Below are 24,194 nucleotides of genomic sequence, written 5' to 3'. Positions count from 1 at the left end.
CTCTCCCATCCTAACTTCGCTGTGACTACATCAACCAATCCCATCCCATCCAGTTTGAGCCAGCTTGAGCCTGCTCATTCCCTGAGCATAGCCCTCCTAAGCCTTCTCAGTATGTCTATCGTCCCTCTTTACATCTGACCCTCAGAACAAACACACCCTCTATAGCAGAGGTTCTCACCCTGTGGGTGAGACCTCAAAGGAGGGTCGAACAACCCTTTCAACATGGGTTTCTTAAGATGAGTCATATTTACATTATGATTCATAATGGTAGAAAAATTACATTCATGAAGTAGCAGTGAAAATAATTTCATGGTTAGGGGTCAAACAGGATGAGGAACTGTATTAAAAGGTCGCAACATTAGGATTGAGAACCATTGCTCTACATATTGAATGAGTCACTTGGACCTTACTGTTTCCACTCAGGGATACCTCTCTTGAGCCTTCACTGTAGATGCCCATGACTCACTTTCCCAATCTACAAAACTTTTAACAACCAATCAGAAAAACTAAGTGAGTGAATGTTAACAGGGTTGAGAGAAATCCCTTGGGATTCCTGGTTATGAAACAGCTTCATAAGCACAAAGTGAATCCAGCCCAACCCTGTAAAGACTTCTAAACCTGTCCACCATGCCTAGCAGAGGGTGTCACACACCTTTGCAGAGGGGCCGGCTCTGATTCCATGTACCATCTTTGGTGCAGCGGATGGTGGGTGATGTTGGGGGCTCCATCAGGTAGCCAGGGTTACACTGATAGCTCACGGTCTTGTTGAAAGTGAAGTCTGTCCCAAACTGGATGCCATTGGGCAGTGTGCCAGGATCACCACAGCTGATGACTGAAGGGTAGAGAGCAGGAAAGAACCAGAGGGATGCAAATTATCATGACAGGAACCAAACTGTGTGAGCACTCTTCTGGGATACAGCAGGGAACCAAGAGAGGACCAGCCACAGGGCACAGATTCCACTGAGCTGCTGCCAAGTGGCTGTGTTTGGAACTGTTAATTACTGCTATATTGATAGGTGGTAGTACTGGCTGTCACTCCTGGCCGTGCCTGATCAGGATATACCCATAGCTATGGACAAGAACAAAGCAGCTTATTTCGTTTTAACCTGGGTGATCTAGAGTCAGAGAATCTGTACCTTTCTCTATGATTCTTCCTTCATTACATAGCCTAACTGTCCATACTTCAGTTGTGTAAATTAAAGATGCAGGATCTTAAAGCATCTAAGGAAACAGGGCATCATATCAAACTTATGTTATACTTTATCTTGAATGCTTTTTAAAGATTCAATAGATTTTAGAAATTTCACTGTCTCCCTCAAATGGTGGGTTTCCAGCCCCTCCACCCCGGCTTCCAACTGAGTAGGTACTAACTTGTACAGTCAGGGGCTGTGCCTGTCCATGTCCCGTTCGCTGTGCAGTGCCGAGTCATGAGCCCCGAGGTCTTGTAGCCTTCCCAGCAGGCGTAGATGACAGAGCTGGAGAAGAGGATCCCATCACTGCTGAGGATCATCCCGTTGGTGGGGGTGCCAGGGTTTCCACAGGACACGGCTGTCAGGAAGCAAAGACAGCCCACAAGGGAGTAAGCCAGGGCTGAGGCTTAAAACAGGGGAGGCTAATGAGGGTGGGGGTTCCTTACAGGGATGTGGGAATATTTGGGATCAATTCAGCCTTTGTCTTACCTGACCCTCAGGTTTATTGGTGATTCGTCACAAAACTTAAAACTAGACTTTCACATCTTTCTGATCAAAATATGATGTAGCACATTGGAAATCCAAAGCTTTGTTACTCTAAGCTTGAATATACTTTTAAGCAAGGTAGAATTATCATGAAATTTAAAAAGTATTACATGGTATTAGAGTTCAAGCACACGCTCCTTCATGGCATTCTTTATTTGTGGGGAATCTGGAAAAATAAGGCCATATGTTACATCCCCAGGAGAGTTCACTTGGGATGCAGGGAATATCTCAGAAAGGTAAATGGCCATACCTATTGGAATGGAGTCTCCTTTGTGTTAGGAAATCAACCCTCAGATGAAAAATTGATTGATATATGCTTTCATTTGGCGTTGTTCTCACAAGTATCTTAATGTCCCCTATAGCACTAAGATTTCAGTTAATGATGCTCAGTAAAACTGGGCAGGACTCTCATTCACTGTGTGCACCTTAGCCATTGTGCAGCAGAAGTACCTCCTTCTGCTGGGACAAACCACAGTGAGAGTTTCAGCGTTTCATATATTGTCATATTTATTTGAGACACGTATCGAATAGATGCTGTATTTTTACCCGAGACCTGTTACAATGATGTGTCAGAGAGGACAATAAGTCATGAGACAACTACTAGGTAGTCATAAGGAGATGACTACAGCATGAAACTCTCTGATAGTGGTCATTGTATTTGGAAATATTCTTGTGTATTTAGTTGTTCCACTTTCAACAGTCCTAAGAACAAAGAAAGATGTGTTTCTCATAGAAAATGGAAGAAAGCCATCAATTCTTATGTCATGTAGAATGTACACATAAGCTCGAGTTGAGTTGATTCTTTTTTATAAAGCACTCATATTAGGGCTTCTCTGCCTTTGCCCATGTCAGTCATAAGTAATCAATAATAATAATCGTTCAATATGCATTTGTTTAACAGCTGGAAAGTCATATAGCTACTGTGTAGTTGTGCTGATAGAAAGTCTCCCCCTCCCCCACCCTCTCTCTTTCTCAAAAGAAAAGTGATCCTATGAATCCAAACCAGAACCTACAACACTAACAAGGGATGATAGTGCCATGTCTACCTGGTCATATTTGCTAAAACAATCTGTGTGTGCAGCTTTCCAAGTCACCTAGCAGGCCCAAATAAATCAACTAATTGATGAGAATCACTCAGTTTATCTTGTAGGCAAATATATGTTAATGAGTTTTTACGATATTTACACTATCTGAACACTGAGACATTTCCCTTTAAATACTGCATTTTATAAAGTAGGACTTACAATTAGATTTTTCTTTGTTTTCTATTTAACAGTAAGAAATGCATCCATTGCCTGTCATACCAGTGGGATGCAGATAGAAGGCAGTGTCAGCCTGTGGTTTTGGAGTGACATTTATAACAGGACAGAAGAGGCTGTGATCCTAAAGGAAATAGGTTCTGTTTGTAGTTACTAGGAAACAAGTTTCTTTGTAAATTATAAGGTAAGACTTCACCGTATTCTAAATTCACCATGTTTCCACATTTTATTATTTGTTTAAAGTTTAAAATGCATCTTCTGCCTCAGATATTGCTCACGTGAACTTATTTTGCTAAAATGCCATTTTGTCTTACTTAATTTACAGCAAGACATATCTTGACTAATTATGAACATTTTTCTTACTTGATATTAGCAGAGCCCAGCTACGATGCTGTATAGATGGCAGTTGCGCTGTACTGAGCTCTGTCATTTTTCTTCTTAGTCAATTTATACAGACAATGGATTCAAACTACACATAATGTATTCTACTGTAAAGGGGATTAGACAAGGCACCCCCGGATGCTGTAATATGTAGAATGTCTCATGTTCTGGCTATTAGTGGTAACAACAAAACAGCTTATAGTTCAACGTTACTTCCGTCAATACCACATTTTTATTGTTTTATTTGACTTTAAATTCTATCAAAATTATGAGAAAATGATAAAGATTTGCCCAATGCAACTTAAGTCATGTGACATAGGCAACTTCCTGGGTGAATGAGAGTGTGGGGAAAAGACCAATTACCAGCCAAAGCCACGCCAACACAATAGAAAACTACAGGTGTGTAATATTAAAATATCAAAGGTATATAAATCATTTGGTCTTTACGAATATCTTAAAAGCTTTTCTTTCTTTTCATTCATGACTTGTGAGTTCCTTGTACAATTCATTCCCATTTCCTGTGGGGATGTAAGGTGTTTAGTCGATTAAGAAGAGCCAATTATGTCAGGTTAGAAATAATCTTGACTAGGGAACTGGTGCCTGGAGCCTTGCTTAACACTTCTGCAGAGTCGGTCCCCAGTGGTGATAATGTAAGAGTTTTTCAAGTATTCCAAATTATATAGAAAAAAATTATTCACATAAAAATACTCCTGGTTAATCTTTTGAGATCCCAAACTTGAGGTGTTGGCTTATGTGGGTATCTGCTAGTTAAAAGGATAGCTTCTAGTTAAAGGAATATCTGTCTACGTTCTGATGCTGTTTTTCTGAACTTTAAGTCCATTGTTATCAAACACATCTCAGTTTATCTTTGGCTAAGGCAGACTTTGCAGACTGGCCTGTTACTATAAAGAGCTCATGGTGTCCACTGTTGACAGTTAGATCATCCCAACCTCCTACTGAAGTCAGATATTTTCATTCCAAAATGCCACACAGATTAGAATCCTAGATTGCTTTGTAGGTCCTGTGCATGATGGCACTGGCAGAGTAGAGCCTGTGGGAACTGAAGTACTCCTAGCCCATAGAGATCCTGTCTGATTGACTTGCTTCTCTTTCTCATGGCCTCTCAGGTGCCTTCCTTCACCTCTAGAATTCATACAACAAGGCATCAGTCATAGCCTAGCATTAGATCAGAAACCCACTTTTGTATGATAAACCCTCAAATGATAATAACTAATGTGATAGGTCCTTGGAATAGTCTGGGTATCTCTAGAGTTCACTCATAACTTTTGCTGATGCTCTTAAAGCTTTTAGAAGGGTTCAAATGTACAAGTAGTAAAACCATCTAGAGATTCCTCAGACTGATCCCAGCCACTTCAGGATGAGTGAGTGGTATGAAGACTTGGGAGGAGATGGGGTCGAGGGATAGTTGAATCACTCACCCTCACACACAGGCTGGATTCCTGACCAGGACCCATTCACCAGGCATGTGCGCTCTGCAGAACCCCGCAGCTGGTGGCCCATCTCACAGGAGAATCGCAAAAGACTCTTTGTCTTAAACTCATCCCCAAGACGAGACCCATGTGCTGGGGTCCCTGGATCACCACAAAATCCAGGACTATTTCCTGCAGAGAACAAAACACAGGAATTGCCTTACTTGTTTGAATGGAGTTGTTTTGTGCAAAACATCAAAAGCTATCAAGGGTTTCTTAAATATGCCTTTAACATGGGCAATGCTCTCATAGTACTGTAGCATCTGGGGAAAACACAAAACAAACATTTTCTTTATTATACTTCCTAACATGGAAGAAACTGAAGGCCTTGTTTCTCTGTCATTAAAATAAAAATATGGCTAATGAGGAAATGGGATTCTTTGGGGAGAAGTAAAATACTAAGATATGATCACAGCAGCTTCCCAGGACAGTGATGTGAGCAGCCATAGAGAAGTAGGATTCAGCTGTGTCAGAGATACAGGGACATCAAGGTGTCCATTCTTCACAGCTACATCTAGAGTTACATTTTCCTTAAAGACCATCCACAAAGAAATATCATAAAAGGGATGAAGGTGGCTACCAGAAGTGAAAATGTGGGAATTAGAGCGGAAGCCTATAATACATTCAACCAAGGCAAACAAGATTTCCAAGATGGCAACCAGAAATCCCTGCAGAAGGAAATGGTAAGGGATTTGAGGATGGGGCAGGTGATGCTGTTGATTCAAAAGGCAGGGACTGGGGATAATGACAGATATGCTGAGAAAGATGATACAGACTCCTGTGACATGGCTTAGTGAAAGTGGTGGAGAGGACATGATTGTGATCTCGGTGGTAGGGGCCAGTGATCCTGTGAGCATGATTCTGTATGTGATGTTGTCCTATGAGGCACTAATGACACTGATGATAGGGATAGTGGTGGTCTATGTAACAGGGACCTGGGGTAATGGTGAAGATGATGTTGATCTACGAGATAAGGAATAAAGGTTGAGGTGAAGATGTCAATGCTGATGGTCACTGTGGTGGGGCCCAAAGATGATGGCATCATCTATAACAGTGGTGTATTTTGAATCATTTCAAACATACGTGTAGTTGTCTGATATTCTGAGCACAGGGTTCCTCACCTGAACAATGAGGAAGGGATCCACTCCAGTGACTGTCTTCTTGGCAGACTCTTGTGCTATTGCCTGTGAGGATCTGGCCCCCTTTGCAGGAGTACTGAACTGTGGCTCCAAATGTAAACAATTCTCCAGTCAGGACAGCATTAGCGGGGACCCCAGGATGCCCACATGATATAGCTGAAGATAAGGTTAGAATAAGTGAGGCTATGTGTTTTGCATAGTAACATTCCCATACATATTCCTAAGCATTATCCAATAAGGAATAGGACTTAACTATGTCTTCTATTGGTAAGAAATGGCTGTTTCCAGATGATACCTCCATATTTAGTTACTGAAGAAATGAAAGGTTGTGACAATGTAAATTTCTTTTTGACTGTAGAGAGCTTTGCTTAACATTGGAATTTACATGTCAGCCTTCAAGGAGGAAACCAGCTGCCTGACTTCATCTATCTGGCTCTAATTGTATCTCATGTGAGCTGAACGGGGATTGTGTTTTGTTGTTTTGTTTTTTTCAAGCGAAAAGCCATATGAATCCATCAGAACTGTTTTCATTATTTTATCCGTTAACACGATAATCATATACTCTGCTCGGAGACAAGATTATATTAAATTTACTTAATTAAGCTCATCTGTCTAGGAAAACCAGTCTAGTGAGGATGCTTATAGTTGAATATGATCTAAAATCTGTAAGTAAAAATAACAAATAAAAAACTGACTCACCTTCAACGTAGTCTAAAAAAATCATCTGAGCATTTTCATTCACATCCATAAAACTATGCCAGCCCAAGTTCACAATCTACTGTAAACATCCTTCAAAAGGATCCAGATGAATAGAGTACTGAGTACTGAAAACTCGATCTCCATTTTCTCCTCGTGAATTACCAAATACAGTCAGGGACAGAGACACTACAATGCTTGATGTGAATGACTAACTAAATGGAAGCTGGCAGGTACTTAATATCCAAGACTAACTCCTCCTGAGCACTAGCAACTCAGGAGTGATGTGGACCAGAGATGAGGATCTAGAGCTGGAAGGCATAGCCCTCCTCTGGGTCACATTAGCCCTCATTATCATTGTACCATTAGCATCCATTCAGTGCAGACCCATGGTTCAAATGGAATCCTAAAAGGAAGCCAATTAGACTCCAAACCAAGTGTTGGATAAATGACCGATTCTGGATGAAGTAAGAGAACAAAAGGGAAACAATCCAAGGCATAAAACAACAGCAGCCCAAAGATGAGGCTGAACCTCCATGGAGCTGGGGAGTTCTCCTCTGAGACCTCCTCCCCACATGCCTGTTGTTAAGGACAGTGAATGGAACAATGACGGGTGGGAACAGACAGTCAAGGGACCAGAGTTTGCTAAATCCCTGAGTCTGCAGATAAAAGCACAGTAGCATCAGTACAAAGGCTGATGGGAATCTCCCAGGAGCAGGAGAGAATAGTGCAAAAGGGAAGGAGCAAAGAAAGCTAAGTTCCCTGGAAAATGCTCCAACATGGAGCTGAGGAAAGCCAGCTATAGACGTGCCAACTGGGAGAGACCTGCACATTCAGTCCCTTTCTCTATGCAAGGCAACCATAGCGTCAACATTAGGATTTAAGGCTGTTTCTGCATAGGACTTGTGAAGGAAACTCCCTTGAAGTAGCGGTGCATGAAATTTCCCCATACATACCCACTTCAACTGAAAGGGGTACAGGCCATTCTGTGGTGTGGAAGCTCCTGCCAGTGCCATCTCTTTTCCTGTGAATTACCAAGGTGGCACTTTCATTTTAAGGACCGCTGTGTTTCCTTCTGTCTTAAGAAGCTCAAAGACAGTGATATATTCTAAATATACAGATTAGATTTGGAAGATGATTCTGTTTTGGGCTACAGAACTCTCTGATTTTGTTTTGTTTTCAAGCGAAAAGACAAACAAACAAACAAAGCACCTTCATAGTATGGGGACATGTGTAGACCTTGTTCATCTTCTACATTGAAGAGACAACAAATTTTTTGGGGCCTTGGTGGGGTCATTTAGGTCTTCACCTGTGCTTATGTGAGGTTTGTCTAAGGCTGTCTACAACTCTTGGCCATTGCTGTTCTCAGTGGAAGGATCAGGGCAGCCAGGCCCATTCTCTCTGGCAATCTGACCTTCCCAGTCATGGATCTTGGGTCAGACCATCAGAGCCTAGGCTGGTACTTCTGGAACTGCAGCGAGTAGGACTGGGGAATGAAGACACTGAAATTCATGGCCACCATCATAGAAGGTAAAGGGTAGGCCTGTGTTGCTGCTAAAGCAGGTAGACAGGCGGCCACCATCATGGGAGGCTATACCACAGAGTAAAGCAGGAAGGCAGACAGTCATACAGAGCAGAGGAAAGGGTTCCTTCCTCCCCATCTAATACTCATTCATTTAAGCTATGTTTGGTGCTTTCTGGCAGATCTGTCATAATGATAGGCAGAAACAGTGATAGGAGAGAGAGAAGGAGCTAAAACTTAGTGTTTACTTGACTATGTGGAAATGAATGTCTGTTCCTATGGCCCTGGGCCAATCAGCATAGGAGAAGCTTCACTCACCCAGACACTTGGGTAAGGAGCGGTCCCACAAGCCACTTGCCATGCAGGTCAGGGCAGAAGAGCCCAGCAGGTAGAACCCCTTCTTGCAGTGATACATCACACTTGTCCCATATTCGAAACTCTCTGGAAAGTTCTGTTGCCCGTGGCGAACTGCATTTTCCACAAATCCAGGATCGGAACAGTTCACCACTAGAAAATGAAACATAACACATATAAAGCTTTTCCCTACAGTCATAATGAATAAAGCCATGCAACGTGTGTGTGTGTGTGTGTGTGTGTGTGTGTGTGTGTGTGTGTGCTGGCTGGTGGATAGTCACATTAAGTAAATTATGTGAATCTCAGGAGGATAAATTTCTGTTTCCTCTCATTTGTAGTCCCTAGATTCCATACAGGTACATGAAAACATGTATGCATATATGACAGGAAAATATGTACGAGATTGTCCAGAGGACAAAAGGAATTAAGAGAAGGTGTGGTTCAAAGGATGGGGCTTGAGGAAATAGGTTAAGCATACAATATAGAGTCGTGGGAAAATGTCCTTGTGTAAGGAGTATCTTGTACAATGGGTATGCAATGAATTAAAAAACAAAACAAAACCAAAGCCATAAGTTATGAAGGAAGCAAACAAATAAGAAAATCCTAGGCCAAAGCGCAGAAGAAAGTAAATTCTAAATCAATTTAGACAGCTCATGGAGAGCGAGCTTGATCTGGGGGTCTCCTCATGAAGTAGCGGCTCCCCTATGGACTGTGTTGATGCTTTGTCATTAGACCCGTCAAGCATCAGATTGGCTACCACCGTCATTTTGAAGTTATGGGGCCCATCTACTATTTCCTAAAAATAGGCTTCTTCTACATAAATTCTAAATCATTCTTCTCATTAATTTTTTACATTCTAAAAATGATGAAATGGAGCTGGCACTGGTTTAAATATTTTTTTCCAGGTACAGGGTTTGAGATCTGGGACACACTTGTTATTTGGCCACACCCACCTGCACATTACTAATGTGTGCCCCTAAAGGAATGCGCCTGTCATTACACCCCGGGTGCAGCTGAAGATGGCAGCCTTTCCATCAACGTCTCATGGAAATGTAGGTTGGGCCACCTCTGATGGGAACCCTTTTGCCTCAGGAGGAGCGGGGAAGGCAGTCTCAGCAGTACAGGACACGCTCTGGTTACGCTGAATGACCTCCATTAGCCCAAAGGCCCATGGGCACCTTGGGAGGAATTAGCAGCAGGCATCCTCAGGTGCAGAATAGAAAATGACCTGATTACCTCACACTTCCCCTACCATGCCAGTGAATGGGACAGCTGCCACGGAGCACCCTCTCCAGATATCTCCGGCTCAGAAAAGAGCCATGCATGGAACCCACGCTAAGTTCTGGAAGCTTAAGCAGATCTATTCTTGGTTCCTATGTTGGGATGGGGGAAGCCCAAGCAGAGGTGGGGTTCATCAAACCCTCTTCAGCATAACGGACCAGCTCCAAAACTCTTGAGTTTGTGAATGAAAGCTTTGGTTTCCTTGAGCTAAATAAATAAATATTTATATATCTGAGGAGAGGATATTATTTTGAAGGCCCACCATACACTGTTTCTATAATCAAGTTGTAAACCAAACTTTAATCTGGCGGGGATGACCTAGGCAGAGGCAATCGAATGAGCCTACAATATGGTTTGCAAAGCCTGGAACTAACAGCCGTACCCAGGCCAGGGCTTGCTATGGTAATGCCAATTCAAGATGAAAGAAATGGTCCCTTGAACCAAGGAGACAAAGGACAATTCGAAGATCCTGTGATCAGTAGGGCACCCATGGCATACCCTTGGGTTGACTGAGGAGTCTTTAGGGCCTGTGCTATACGGGACACTCCCTTAGTGTGACCTATGCTCATGGAGAACAGTCTGGAACCCTGTGTTCTGAAGAACACTTTGTGAGCATGTACTGACTTTAAAATGTAGCACCCAGCATGGTTCAGGTTGTGTGTGTGTGTGTGTGTGTGTGTGTGTGTGTGTGTGTGTGTGCCTGTGAGTGTCTGTGAGTGTGTGAGAGTTGTGAATGTGTGTGTTTGTGAGTATGTGAGCGTGTGAGTATATGAGAGTTGTGAGTCTGTGAGTGTGTGTGTGTGTGAATGTGTGTGAGTGTGTGAGTGTGTGAATATATGTGAATATATGTGAGTGTGTGGGTTTATGTGTTTGTGAGTGTGTGAGTGTGTGAGTTGTGAATGTGTGTGTTTGTGAGTGTGTGAGTGTGTGAGTTGTGAATGTGTGTGTTTGTGAGTGTGTGAGTCGTGAATGTGTGTTTGTGAGTGTGTGAGTGTATGAGTGTGTGTTTCAGCGTGTGTGAGTGTATGAGAGTTGTGAGTGTGTGTGTTTGTGAGTCTGTGAGTGTGTGTGTGTGTGTGTGTGTGTGTGTGTGTGTGTGTGTGTATACCTTAGGGCAAAATACTCCCTTCCCACACCTCTCCTACCTCGGCAGATAGGCAAGGGGCTGCTCCACTGGCCGTTGCTCCGACATTGGGCTCGGGAGGCACCCTGCAGCAGGTAGCCTGTGTGGCAGGTGAAATTCACAAGGTCATTCAGGTTGAACTCGCTGCCGTTGGTGAGGCCATGGGCAGGGTTTCCAGGGTGTCCACATGTGATGGCTGTGGGAACAAGGTCTACATCAGTGCCCACATTAAACAGGCACCACCCCCACCTGGAGCCCCTGAGAACAAACTTGCAGACATGAAAGGGGCATGGATGGATGGGTTTCCTAGAGACATCGAGGGTGCTGTTCTGGTTTGGAAGACCTGAGAGGTAGAATAATATGTAGAATCAGAGCCCTGTATTATAGTGGTGGGAAGGGACTTCTACCAGCAGAGCCTGTCTCCCTCACCTCAGGACTAGAGCTGCAGTTTACTCAAACCAACTGACCTGGCAACAGAGCAGCCAAAGACACGCTAAAAACATTCTGTTTATCAAGGATTTTGAGCATTTGCGTTTTGGTGCACTCCAGCTGATGCCCTGAAGCTTCTGTTTGGAGTCACCCTGAGTGATTTGTTTTCAACTTCAAATTATAAACAATTCCAGTATTATGCTAATTGTGTAGAATTAGAAAAATGACTGTACGCATGCCAAAGATCTCCTTTACAGTGATCCCTATTCTGTGACCTTCTGAGGTATGATGAGCTAACCTGGTTGTCAGGGTCTATGAAGCAACCACACAGAGCCAGGCGAGGCCTGTCACAGGTGCTCTCAGAGGAACACGCTATGGCCACAAACTGCCATTTTCCTCCTCATTTATCTTCTCAGCATCGCCTTCCTTCCAGCTGCCTCTCTGACTTGATAGTTCCAGAGCACTATGGGAGACTGCATGGCTACTACTCAGAGACCTCAGCACTTTTGCTTAATTCATGAGGGAGGGAAGACTGTATGAGGATTTGGCTTTACAGGAAGTTTGCATTGAGGAGGGGGAACATCTATAAACTCGCAGTGTTCACCTTAGAAGCCGTGGGTTTTAAGAGGTTTACAGGCATGACATGTAAAGATCTTTTTGGAGCAAATGAAGAAGCCACTTGTGAAGCGCTTTATTCTGCATGAGACCCCAAAAGCAGACAATATATGACAACGAGGGAGTGTCTACACCCTGCTCTAATCAGCACTGTTTCTCATCCTGAGTGTCCTATATATGAGCAAATGACATTAGTCACAAAACACTATTTTGTGAACTGATGAGAAAATGTATGGAGGGCTAGAGTCTGATGGAAAGGAAAAGCTAGCATGGTAGGCTGTACTCTGTGGGACAGTGAGAGGGAAAGGTCACTCCTCCCATTGACTCAGAAGGGAAGGGAAAACATGTTTGAATAACGATTAAACTACACTGGAAAATGAGGAAAAGTCGTCTTTGGGGCAGCAGTTTCACAAACTCTACTCACGGACGCAAACGGGGGTCTGCCCCGACCACTTGTGGTCCTGCAGGCAAATCCTCACAGATGTGCCTACGAGTCGGAATCCAGGGTTGCATTGGTAGACCACTGTGTCCCTGTAGCTGAAGCCATCGCCGCTGATATGGCCATTCACAATGGGGTCTGGAGAGCCACAATGACCCGCTGAGGACAGACACAGAAACAGAGGAAAACTCATCAGGGAATGCACCAGCATGAGCCTGCGGTATTCACATCACTCACCTCCAGTCTCCAGTCAGTCACAGGGATGGATGCATAACTGACTGAGAATTTGTGCACAGACATATGTACTTTTAGTCTATGTTATTCTTTCCTACATGTTTATACATTTTCTCAACAATTGTGAAGAAGTCTTATTTCTTATATAAAATTATTTATAACCATTTACCCAATTTATATTTTCCCTGGTTACTTATTGTTAGTTTCTTACTGGCATGCGATCTATATTTTTAAATAAAAATGAAAAGGCAGGTGTGGGCTTCCTAACTTACTGGCCACATGGAGGAATAGGAAGGAGAAGGAAGAGGAAGAGGAAGAGGAGGAAGAGGAGGAGGAAGAGGTGGAAGAAGAGGAGGAGGAGGAGGAAGAGGAGGAAGAGGAGGAGGAAGAGGAGGAAGAGGAGGAAGAGATGGAGGAAGAGGAGGAAGAGGAGGAGGAAGAGATGGAAGAAGAGGAGGAAGAGGAGGAGGAAGAGATGGAAGAAGAGGAGGAAGAGGAGGAAGAGGAAGAGGAAGAGGAAGAGGAAGAAGAGGAAGAAGAGAAAAAGAAGAGGAAGAAGAGGAGGAAGAGGAGAGAAAAGGAGGAGGAGAAAGAGGTGTAAAAAGAGGAGAAAGAGGAAGAGGAGGAGGAGGAAGAGCAGAAGGAGGAAAGGGGATGGAAGAGGAGGAGGAAGAGGAGATGGAAGAGGAGGAGGAAGAGGAGGAGGAAGAGGAGGAGGAGAGGAGGAGGAAGAGGAGGAGGAAGAGGAAGAGGAGGAGGAAGAGGAGGAAGAGGAGGAGGAAGAGGAAGAGGAGGAGGAAGATACACAACCTGGGAAATGGGTCTATGTAATCATTTATGAAATTCTAGAGAAAGGGGAGGAGATCATAACACATGTCCAGTTTAAAAGATGTTCATTTGAGTCATGTGAAAACTATTAGACAAAAGAAGTCTCATCATCAGTAGGATGCATAACTAAGTTCAGGGCAGTCATGTTGATGGTGATAGGATCTCTGGAGAAGCAAGCTTACTACTAGTCCAAGAAGCCAAAGGATGTGAGAATAAGCCCATGAACTCTACACCAGTAAGAGACAGTGGGAGGGAATGGATGGCTACAGGTCTTGCTGAACTCATGGGGGGAGGGACTAAGCAGAGAGCAGCCCTGTGGTGAGGGAGAGTAGAAAGGCAGGTTTTCTCTGCCCAGATATGACCCATTCTCCCTTCCCCGTCCCCTTCTCCCTCCTCCTTCCTCTCCCTCTCCTCTCCCTCAATGTCCCTCCCCTCCCCCTCTCTCTGTCTCTCTTTTTTTCTCTTTCTCTTTCATTTTGTTACACATAGTCAACTTCTTTTATATCTTCCCAATATATAGAATGGGTTCTTTTTTAATTCAATAGAACAAGAAAGGAGAACGTAGCTTACTCTAGAAACCTGGGTTTGGGATTGACAAGAGCAGCAGAGACCAACACTTTCATTTTCCAAGTGCAAACCCTGTGTAGGATCCACATGGAGGTGTAAGTAAATTCATATGTGCAGGCAAAGCTTTATCTGGCTGCAATCTCTCCAGCAGAGCAGCCACAGACCATCAGAACTGAGAAAAATATCACCCAATTATTGTCATGCTCCATTGGGCTTCATGATACCATTTTGAAGCAATTAGAATAGCAACTGGTATTTCTGCTTGGGACAGCATTCTCCTTGTCTCCATCACCAAGCTTGTGACCAGGAAGTGGCATCTCCGAGGTGAGGGACAGCACAAATGGAATAGGATGTACGATGAGAAATGATCAGTTTGGTGGGGTTTACAATCACCATGGCAATAAATCCCTGGATGCATTTGTGAGGGTTAAGTGAGGGAGGAAGACCCATCCTAAATGAGGGTGGTATGATTTTATAGGCTAGGTTCCCAGAACAGCTTAAAAGGAGAAAGTGATCTGAGAACCAGCATCCATCTTTCTCCGTTTCCTGACTGTAGGTACAATGGGATCGGCTGCCTCAAGCTCCCTGCTTTTCCTCCCGTAATGGGCTCTACTTTCAAACCGTGAGCCAAAATGAATCCTTCCTCTTTTCAGTTTCTTCATAAGCTATTTTGTTTCAGCAAGAAGATAAGTAGCTAAGATGGGGTGAGATCAGGAAGGGCACACTAGATTGCCAGCTCCATCATTTGGAAGGTTTCCTGGCCATCTGGACCTAGTTAGTTCTTGTCTATGCATATTACTTCCCATACTCGAAAACTTACTGCCATCAGCGGGTTTCCAAGTAAAGCTAGATGTCCCTGTGGTGGGCAGATCTGTCTCTGAAACCGTCACTATGGTGTAATAGAAGGACACTGTCATCCTAGGCACTATCATCAGCACAGCAAGATCTCATGATACCCATTGGAGGCACTGCTCCAACCCCAGCCACAAAGACCAGAGAAAGCACCATAGGAGCCGCAGCACAACTTCACAAAGGGTAGTCGCTGCCTCTAAGGTAATGGATACAAGACCTAGATTCTAGTCACCCATACTAAAATTATAGTCAGGCCCTCAGAGATTCAGATATAAGCCACTTATATCTAGGCTGTCATTCTAGGTCAGTGGTTCTCAACCTGTGGAACGTGATGGGACCCTTTGAGAGTCACATGTCAGATATTCTGCTTATCAGATACTTGCATTATGATCCATAACAGTAGCAAAATCATGGCTATGGAGTAAAAACAAAATAATTTATGGCTGGGGATCACCACATCACAAGGGACTGTATTAAATGGTCATAGTGTTAGGAAGACTGAGAACCATTGTTCCAGGAGATTTGGGGGTCACTTTGGGATGAAGTCATTGGAAACCAGCATGGTTTGCTAAAGAGGGCACATCTAACAAAGTCCCCAAACCTCAGGTGAGCTTTTCTGGTCCTCATGCATTAGACAACCTTGATTGGGAAAACTCATTTAAACTCTATATGTCTCCACCAAGCTTTTAGTTCACACATAGCTTGATGTGGCATATGCCTTTAAGTCACACAGTCATGTATGTATCCCTTAGGAGGCAAGTAGCAAGGTGTACTATATCTGCAAGGAAAATTTCCCAGGGTATTTCCCACTCAATTTGGCTACCCTACTCTCTGAGGAACTAGTCTAACTGTTTAAAGAAAACAGAGGATATACTTCAAAATCTCTGCACCTCAGCTCTGTACCAAATAGAAGGAAGAATCTATAGGATGATGTGGTCATTTACATTCCTAGTTTGAATAAATGTAGACAAGATTTCCTGGTTTCATTTCTGTCACTGGGGAAAAAAAAACAAAAAAAACAAAAAAACAAAAAACAAAACAAAACAAAAAAAAAACCCACAACACCCTGACAAAAAACAACTTAAAGGAGAGGAGGTTTATTTTAGTTCTGAATTCCAGCTCATAACTCATCATTGTAGGGGAATCTGAGTAGCAGAAACTTAAAACAGTGGGTCATATCCTGTACAGAGTGGGCTGGGTCTTCACCACATTGTTTTACATAATTAAGACAATCCTCCGTAGACATGCTCATGGGGAACGTGATCTAGACAATCCCAGGCCAAGATTCTTTTCCCTGATGAATCTTGTTTGTACGCAGTTGACAGTTAATATTGACCATCATACCAGGTGATCCATGATTTGAAATAGCTGCTCACTTCTACTTCTATTCACATGTACAGAATATCCACAACAATTTCACTTTCAGCATTTAATACAAAATATCAACAATAATATGTCAAACAAAATTGAGGAAGAAAAATCTCCCTCAGGTGAAACTTGAAATTAAATGTACTCTGAGTCCTCTTTTGAATTTAAGATGACATTGTAATGTAATATTTTGTTTGTCCTTAGTTTGTGAGAGTCTTTTTTAAAAGTCCTTATCATTGTCTTCGGTTTGAGCAGTAATGAAATGCACCTAGAAAGAGGTTGTGGTCTCATCACCACATTGATGAGAGACTTGGTCCTGAGGATTATCTAGAGCCCTATTCAGAAATGTGTTTGCACATGGAGATAGATGCTTCCCCATTTTGATGGATGGCTGTTCCATCCCTCCAGCGCCTACTCACTTGTATTGTTTTCTGTGGTACCTTTGAGTGGTCTAGTATAACCATGCATAGAAATTATTATTTATAATATTATTGGGATGTAATCTCATGACAAAGGTGTTAATGACATGACACTTTACAGAAGAAAGCTTACTATGTTTTTGGAGGGACTTGAGTCTGTCATGTCAGGGAAATGTGTCTATAGGCAACAGACACAGCATGGGAAACAGACAAGAGCTTTCATCTTGAACAAAAACCAGGAAGCAAAGAAAGTTGGCTGGGATTGCTAAGAGTCTTTAAACTCTCAAAACCCACTTCCAGGGACACATCTCTTCCAACAAAGCCACACCTTCTCAGCTTTTCCAGCCAGTGCCAACAAATGGGGATCAAATATTCAAATATCTGAGTCTATGGTAGACATTCTCATTCAAATAATCATACCAGCGGATGCCCCACCTCACACAGCTCTTGGGCTGGGATTGAAGTAAAGAATGAGGTATATCCCCCAGAGACTGACTTTAGATGGACAGACAGAGATGCAGAGACTCACAGAGTACAGACCTTGCATGCTGGAGACATGTTGGGATGCTGGTAATCCTAAATCACACAAAAACAAACTATAGATCACAAGAGGGCATGTGCCATGTGCGAACACTGTACACTTTATATAAGGGACTTTATCTTTTTGAATTTTGATTTTCTTATTGGCAGAGATCCTGGTATTGAGTTCCCAGAGGGATGGGCAGGGACGGGACAGGTGAACATAAATCTCTGGGGTTTGGAAAGGAATGTGAAGAGTTGGAAGTGTAAATTAATCTACGTTGTGCTGATTCCATGGAACCCCACCTGTGGTACTGCAGAGAATCTTACCTGGGGCGAAGGACAGCACTCGTGGAGGAGGGAACATCTTACAGGGAGGTGCAGAGTGAACCCCTCTGCTCTACAGGGAGACTGAAGTACCCTGCCATGTACATCTCTACTCTCTCCCCTGAGACCTTCTTGCCCGAAGCGCCCCTTCCACTCTGCCAGTGTCTGTCACTGTGAATATTCAACATTTCAGCGAGGATTACATCGTAACCCGTTTTTAGAAAATCTACAAACCAAATGGCCAACCTTAGTATTCGCCCCTGTGATTATCAGTATTTTGTGCTGACAAGGAAGTAAGGAGCATTAAAAATATCCTGTCTCTCAGGAGAGTCAGAATGGCAGGCTGCATGATGTGAGGTAATCTGTGTAGTGAGGTAATCTGTGTGGTGAGCATCTCTGAGCTAAGCCAGGCTTATTTGGACAGTGGATACCAGAGCCATTTTGAAGACCCTTCTTAAGTATTAACAAGCAGTCAAAAAATGTCAAGTGGACCAGATGCATGAAAGGCATGAAAGCTAGTGTTAGCAGTAAGCATCCATGGATGTTTTAAAAATCTGTGTATATGTCTGGTTAAAAAGAACACTGTAGAACACTGGTGCCTGAGTCTGTTTTACTTCTAGGTACAACTTGCAAGGGTGACGCTGAGCAACTTTTCTTTGCTACACAAAGGCAACTGCCCCTGAGAACAGGAAGTCCTGTGGTGGACAAGAGCTTGACAAACTATGCTACACTGGGTGCCTCTGGTGACAACATTGACCGAGGGCCTAACTCTGTCACAGAATGTACTTCTGTCAATTGTCAAGAAGAATGTGTGGGCAAAGTGTGAGGATTTGTGTTAGAAGACTCTGAGCTGGTCACCTTCCCTAAGACGCCATGGACACTTGGCAGAAACATGGCAGAGCAGACAACTTTAGGGAGGAGGGAAGAAATTCCTCTCTTCTAACAAAAATCACATTTTCTGTAATGTCATCAAATACCTTTCTTGGCTATTTTATTAAATATTTTACATAGACCTCTCTATATCTACAAGGTATTTGAAGAGTATATTCTAATTTTATCCCCCTCAACCTCTAAAAATATCTAAAATACAGCTTTGAACAATAATATCTAGATACTTTGGCCTTTGTGAATGTCACCATATTATGTTCACAAAAGGATTTGTGTCTTTGTAGTTTTTATAGTTCAACAAATGCAAATCTACTTCAAGCAACAATCCATTGTACTGGAAGGTTGAGGTTTTTATATAGTAGTCCTTATCAGAGGCATTCTTGACAGCAAGGATTGAAGAGGTAACCCAGTGGGAGACCTGAGGGGTCATTCTGTGCTAATCTACATGGCATAAGTGTGTTATCAAGAGATTAATGAACACCTTTACAACAGGGGCCTTAGATAATAAGTATACCATTTTCTTCTGGCTTTTGTGATCACTGTTGGATTTAAGGGAAATTACTACAAAGAAGATAAAGAAAATAATTATGAGAACCCTGTGATCATAAAACTTTCCTGATGGGTTTGAGGCACCTGGTAGGGAAGGTATGGGGTCTGTGCCCTTGTGGCTTAATGATCCAGGCTAGATTGATATACAGCATTGTGCTTTATAGATGGAAACACAGAGCAAGTCCTAGGTAACTTAGAGAATTCTATAGGCCACAGTCACAGTGCAGGAGTGGATTCATCCACAATGTGCTCTTGGAGTTTATGTGAGCCTGTGTTATGTGCATGCCTTCACAGTGAATTCATCTGCAAGAGGACACACACACAAACACACACACACACACACACACACACACACACACACACACACACACACACACACCAGCCTCACTCAGAACTTTAGAACTCAGATTAGGGACGAAATTTTAGTCTTGAGCGTGAGCCAAGAAAATTGTCCTTCCTCTCCTTAAATACAACTTTTATTTAGAAAATTCCACAAGGGATGGTTAGTGCATAATCATCCTTTTAAATATTGACTCGTTTCTATTCAATGACCAGAAATATTCTTTGTTGTGAACATCAGTGGACACATCTAGAGTACCAGATACAAGACAGAGTACGTCTAACTAACTAACTAAGTAACTTACTTACTTACTTACTTAACTAACTAAAGGACCATGCAAAGCAAAATGTTCCTCTGGGTACTCCTCATAATAAATAGGAGACTTCCCACCCATAACCCGTACCAAACATCTACCATTATATCTTATACAATTCTGGGAATCAAGGGTCTGAGACTGAATACAGTTTGGATCCACAGAAGCCCTTGGGACAGAGCATAGGTGGGCAGCTCTCTTCTGAAATGAAACTCCATTGTGATGCTAAAGAGATCTGCCATCCTAACTTGATCTATTGTTCAAGGCTTTTACACTTTGTCTGAAACCTAATTTTCCAGGATATGGTGTCTACTCTTACTGACCACACTTTTGACACCAACACAGACCCTCATCCCACCCCAAGCACAAGAACTTAGTTAGCTTTATTCTTCCCACCACAGCTTTCCATGGTATCTCTCCCAACCCTTCCACAGCTGTCCAAGACAAGAAAAACAACCATAACACGCTCATTGCATCTTTCATCCCATGGCATTTCATATATTCAAAATGATCTACTTATTATTTCTGTTGGCTAAATAATGCTAAAATGTTTCCCAGACATTCTTCATAAACTAAGGTCACCAGATCCATTACCATAAGGGCACATCCATCCTGAGTGACTACTCTATACTCTTTACAGAACTGACATCAAGAAGCTTTCGCTCATTTTATGCCAACTTGCCATATGCTAGAATCATTTGGGAAAAGGGATTCTCAATTAAGATGCAGAAGATTTACCTCTAGGCAAGTCCTGAGTATATTTTCTTAGTAAGTGGCTGATATAGGAGAGATTGGGCCACTATGGGTGGTGGTGCTATCCCTGGTCAGATGATCCCAGGATGTATAAGAAAACAGATTGTTTAATCCTCAAAGAATAAATAAGCCAGGAAGCAGTGTTCCCCTATCCATTAGCCCTGATTTCAGGTTCTTGCCCTGACCCTCCTCCGTGATGGACTATGATGAGGGACCGTAAACTTCCTTAAATAGTTTGTGACCATGGAATTCTAACACAGCACTAATAACCCTAAGATGCTGGGTATGGAGTATTCAGATGCATAAGGAATGGAGTGGAAGAGTGGAACATCCTGACAGTGGAACTGAGTTATGTGGAAAATATGGAAGAACAGCCGTGGGCATGGGCAATTGAGTATCTATGTTTCTCAGCACTGTTTATTGTCTCCAGACCATGGTATATTTCCCTTATAAGATCTTGTCTTTCACTCTGTCACTGACTACATTCAGGGAAACACGCCTGCTGCATCCAGCTTCCTGTAGAATAACTGGTCCTCTCTTCCTGTCTTTGGGTACTTCCTGAGTTCTTCTCATTGCAGTGTCTTTTTTCTCAAAGCCATAGAATTGAGGGTTATTATTTTGTCTTATCAAGAGATAATCTCTCTTTGACTTGAGGCCATGTTATTATACAAATTGTTTTCTGAATTTAAAAATATGAACATTTTATTTTTGGAAAAAATATATCTTCACCAAAATATCCAGATTGATATACCAAGAAATCAAGGCCTTCTATGTTTTACAGGACTGATGCACATGTGAACTTATAGAGACTGTGCACCATGCACAGTGCCTGCCCGAGTGTGTACAAGTTGGGGTCCTTGAGCTGGAAAGAGAAGTAGAAACATGCCCCCATGCCTACCCCAGAAGCTATCTCCAGTTAGTATTCACTTGCAAATGAAAACTTAGTTTTCTGCAAGGAAGTCTCACTAGGGAAACAAACCACTCTTAAACATAGACCACATGCCCAGCAGTAGATGGCCAAATAAACTCATGGACATTACTGGGGTCTTTTTCCCCATTATGAGTCCTTTGTGTATATATAGTGGCATCTGGTTTTATGATTTTATGGGATTCCTGTGTATATGCATGGAATCTAAATGTATTTATTGTGCTTTTTCTTTGTCTCTTTTCCTTGTTTGGGTCTTTCTGATGTATTTGGTTTTGTTTTATCTTATTTTATTATAATTCTTTAAATACCTGTTCCTCTTAGAGAGACCAAAAGGGTATAGATATGGATGGGAGGGGAGGTGGAGAGGTACTGGGAAGTAGGGAGGGGAAACCATGACTAGAATATATTATACAAAAAATATTTTAATTAAAAAATATCTTCACCAAATGGCATGATTGATTCTGAAAGTCATTTTCCATAGTGACCACCGAGTCAGCTGCCATAATGCAGAGGTAGATCTGCAGGTCTCTCAAGGTCACTCTGCTCGGAAGGAAGCCAGAGTGCTCTCGAGAAGGCCCTAGCAAGGAAACGGATGAAACACTGATTTGAATATCAAATAACAAATCACAACACAGAAGAAAAGTAATAGATTCATGGTTGAGCAAGAGCATTTATGCATATGGAGAGGTCACTGGCTCTGTGGGGTTGAGGCATGCGGTATCCTGGGAGGGGAAGAACACCCTTCCTGTCATACCCAGGCCCTCTGATACTGTCTCTTTGTCGCTCAGACTTGGCGGGAGAGTACAGCTGCCCTTTGCACCACCTTTTAGGAAGGACTTTTTTTCAGTGAAAGAGCACTTGATTGGGAGCTCCTGGTCTGTAACCACACAGCCTATATTTCAAGGCTATTTTTATTACCAGTGAAACACGACCATGGGCGAGCTCCTCATTTCTCTAAACCTTTTTCTGTTTCATGTCAGGAGTAACATGCGCTTACTTTGTGTTCTCATATGAATTCAATAAAATGAAGCTGCAAACCGCCATACCTGGGTTACCAATAAAGACAGCATTCACTGATATTATCTCTCATGAGGCATCCAGTTAGCATGTGGGCTCCGGAACTCTGAAGCAATTATGGTGCCAGATATACAGTATCTGTGCCAGGTTTAAGAATGTGCCTTTATTAATCCATCTGTCTGACTATCCCACCATCTATCTACCTTGGCAATAGCTCAGCTCTGCTCCCTCCTGCTCATCCACTCACCCACATATTCCACAGGCTGCACAGCTGGCTGTGGCTTCCCCTGGGTCTACATTCTTGTTGGGTTAGATTATGTGATCTACCCACCAGCAATCTGTTACTCCAGCACAGGGATATGCTCATTACCATATTAGGCAGATTATGAATCTCAAAGTCAAGTTTCAATGGTCACTGTGAAATTATATTTGCTCAGCTGAAAAATCTTTACACTAAATTTACCGCCCATTATTTAGCCAGCGATACAGTGGCTGTGTGACATCTCAGCCCTTTCCTGGCTGTTCATCTCCATGTTAAATACTGTGATCCTCTGATTTCATTACATTTTTACAAGCCCATCCAACTTCTCACCACTCAAATTTTCTTCTTCATACCCTGGAGGTTTTGCTCTTCTTATGTTCAGTTTAAATTTCTCCTGGCTCAGAAGTTAGTCCAAATTTTTTTCAAGATGGATTGCATCCTATCAAGACCACAGTGGAACTGAAGCCTTACGTTTGGATAGAAGGATAACAGAATAAGTAGAATATTTCCGACTGGTGGAGCATAAGGAACCAAAGAAAGGAAATCATTTAATTTCCCCAAGCTTCCCATGCAACCTAACCTATAGACTTCCCTACCAGGCCAAAGCAGAAGTTGAGTGTTTTGGATCGCTCACCCCACCCCCTTTGGTGCTAAATTCCACTGAAGTAGAAAGAGGAGACATTGTCTCTATGTTCACTGCCATATGAAAAGGGCTTTACAATGGCCACCAATCCTTAAGAACACTCAAGGAAACGCAGATAATTTTCTGGAAGACTAAGGGTAAGACAGGTACTAGAATATAGGAGGATGCTAGAGAAAGATAAGGAAAGCATTGAAAACAGGGTAATAGAGAGGGGCTGGGTACTAGAAGGGTGGTGTGATGGAAGGAGATGGGATGCTAGAAAGGAAGAATGATGGAGAGAAGTGAAGCAGTAGAGGTAGGATACTGAAGAATTGAGGTGATAGAGGAAGAGGGATGAGAAAGGGAGATGGGATGATAGAAAGATTGGATGGTGGAGGGAGATGGTACCCTGAAGGTTGATGAGGGAAGGTAGGGTACTGGAAGGCTAGGGGATGGAGAAAGATGGGATGACAGACACAGGTGGGGAGATGGAAGGACGAGGTAATAGAGGGAGGGAGGTACTGGGAGGGTGGGGTAATGGAGGGAGATGAGATGATGACATAGTTGGGATACTAAGAGTTAGGTGATAGGATACAGGAGAGAGATGGGGTACTGGAGAGAAGTAGGGTAATAGAAGGAGTGGGGACTGAAGTAATAAGGTGATGGAGAGGGGCGATAGAAGGCTGGGCAGATGGAAGGAACAGGGATACTGGTGATAGGTAGGTGACTGATAAAATACTATAGATTTGTATGACACTGAAATGGTCATAAGGACATCAATTAAAGCAACTTTGAAATACTGGCAAATCTGAATTGCACAGTCAAAGCTTTGTCCACATTGACGCAGAGAAACATCATCCTCTACTCTAAAATTATCAAAGAATAGGATAACAAAGCCATGGTATTACAGATATATACAACTTTAAACAGCTCAGTTTGATGAC

General features: G+C 42.7%; 1 protein-coding gene across 1 annotated transcript in view; it reads right to left on the bottom strand.

The window, feature by feature from the left end:
- Csmd1 (CUB and Sushi multiple domains 1) overlaps window positions 1–24,194 on the bottom strand; it is a 1,514,424-nt gene that overhangs the window by 29,174 nt on the left and 1,461,056 nt on the right. The window contains exons 53-59 of the mRNA XM_032918494.1: window positions 12,450–12,623; window positions 11,004–11,177; window positions 8,542–8,730; window positions 5,988–6,161; window positions 4,816–4,998; window positions 1,372–1,548; window positions 653–832 (exon numbers count right to left, since the gene is read on the bottom strand). Coding sequence (XP_032774385.1) covers window positions 653–832; window positions 1,372–1,548; window positions 4,816–4,998; window positions 5,988–6,161; window positions 8,542–8,730; window positions 11,004–11,177; window positions 12,450–12,623 — 1,251 coding nt within the window. The remainder of the gene's footprint in view (window positions 1–652; window positions 833–1,371; window positions 1,549–4,815; window positions 4,999–5,987; window positions 6,162–8,541; window positions 8,731–11,003; window positions 11,178–12,449; window positions 12,624–24,194) is intronic.

This window comes from Rattus rattus, chromosome 13 (assembly GCF_011064425.1).
Source record: "Rattus rattus isolate New Zealand chromosome 13, Rrattus_CSIRO_v1, whole genome shotgun sequence".
In the NCBI taxonomy this organism is placed as follows: Eukaryota; Metazoa; Chordata; class Mammalia; order Rodentia; family Muridae; genus Rattus; species Rattus rattus.
This window is presented reverse-complemented; position numbering and strand designations above follow the sequence as displayed.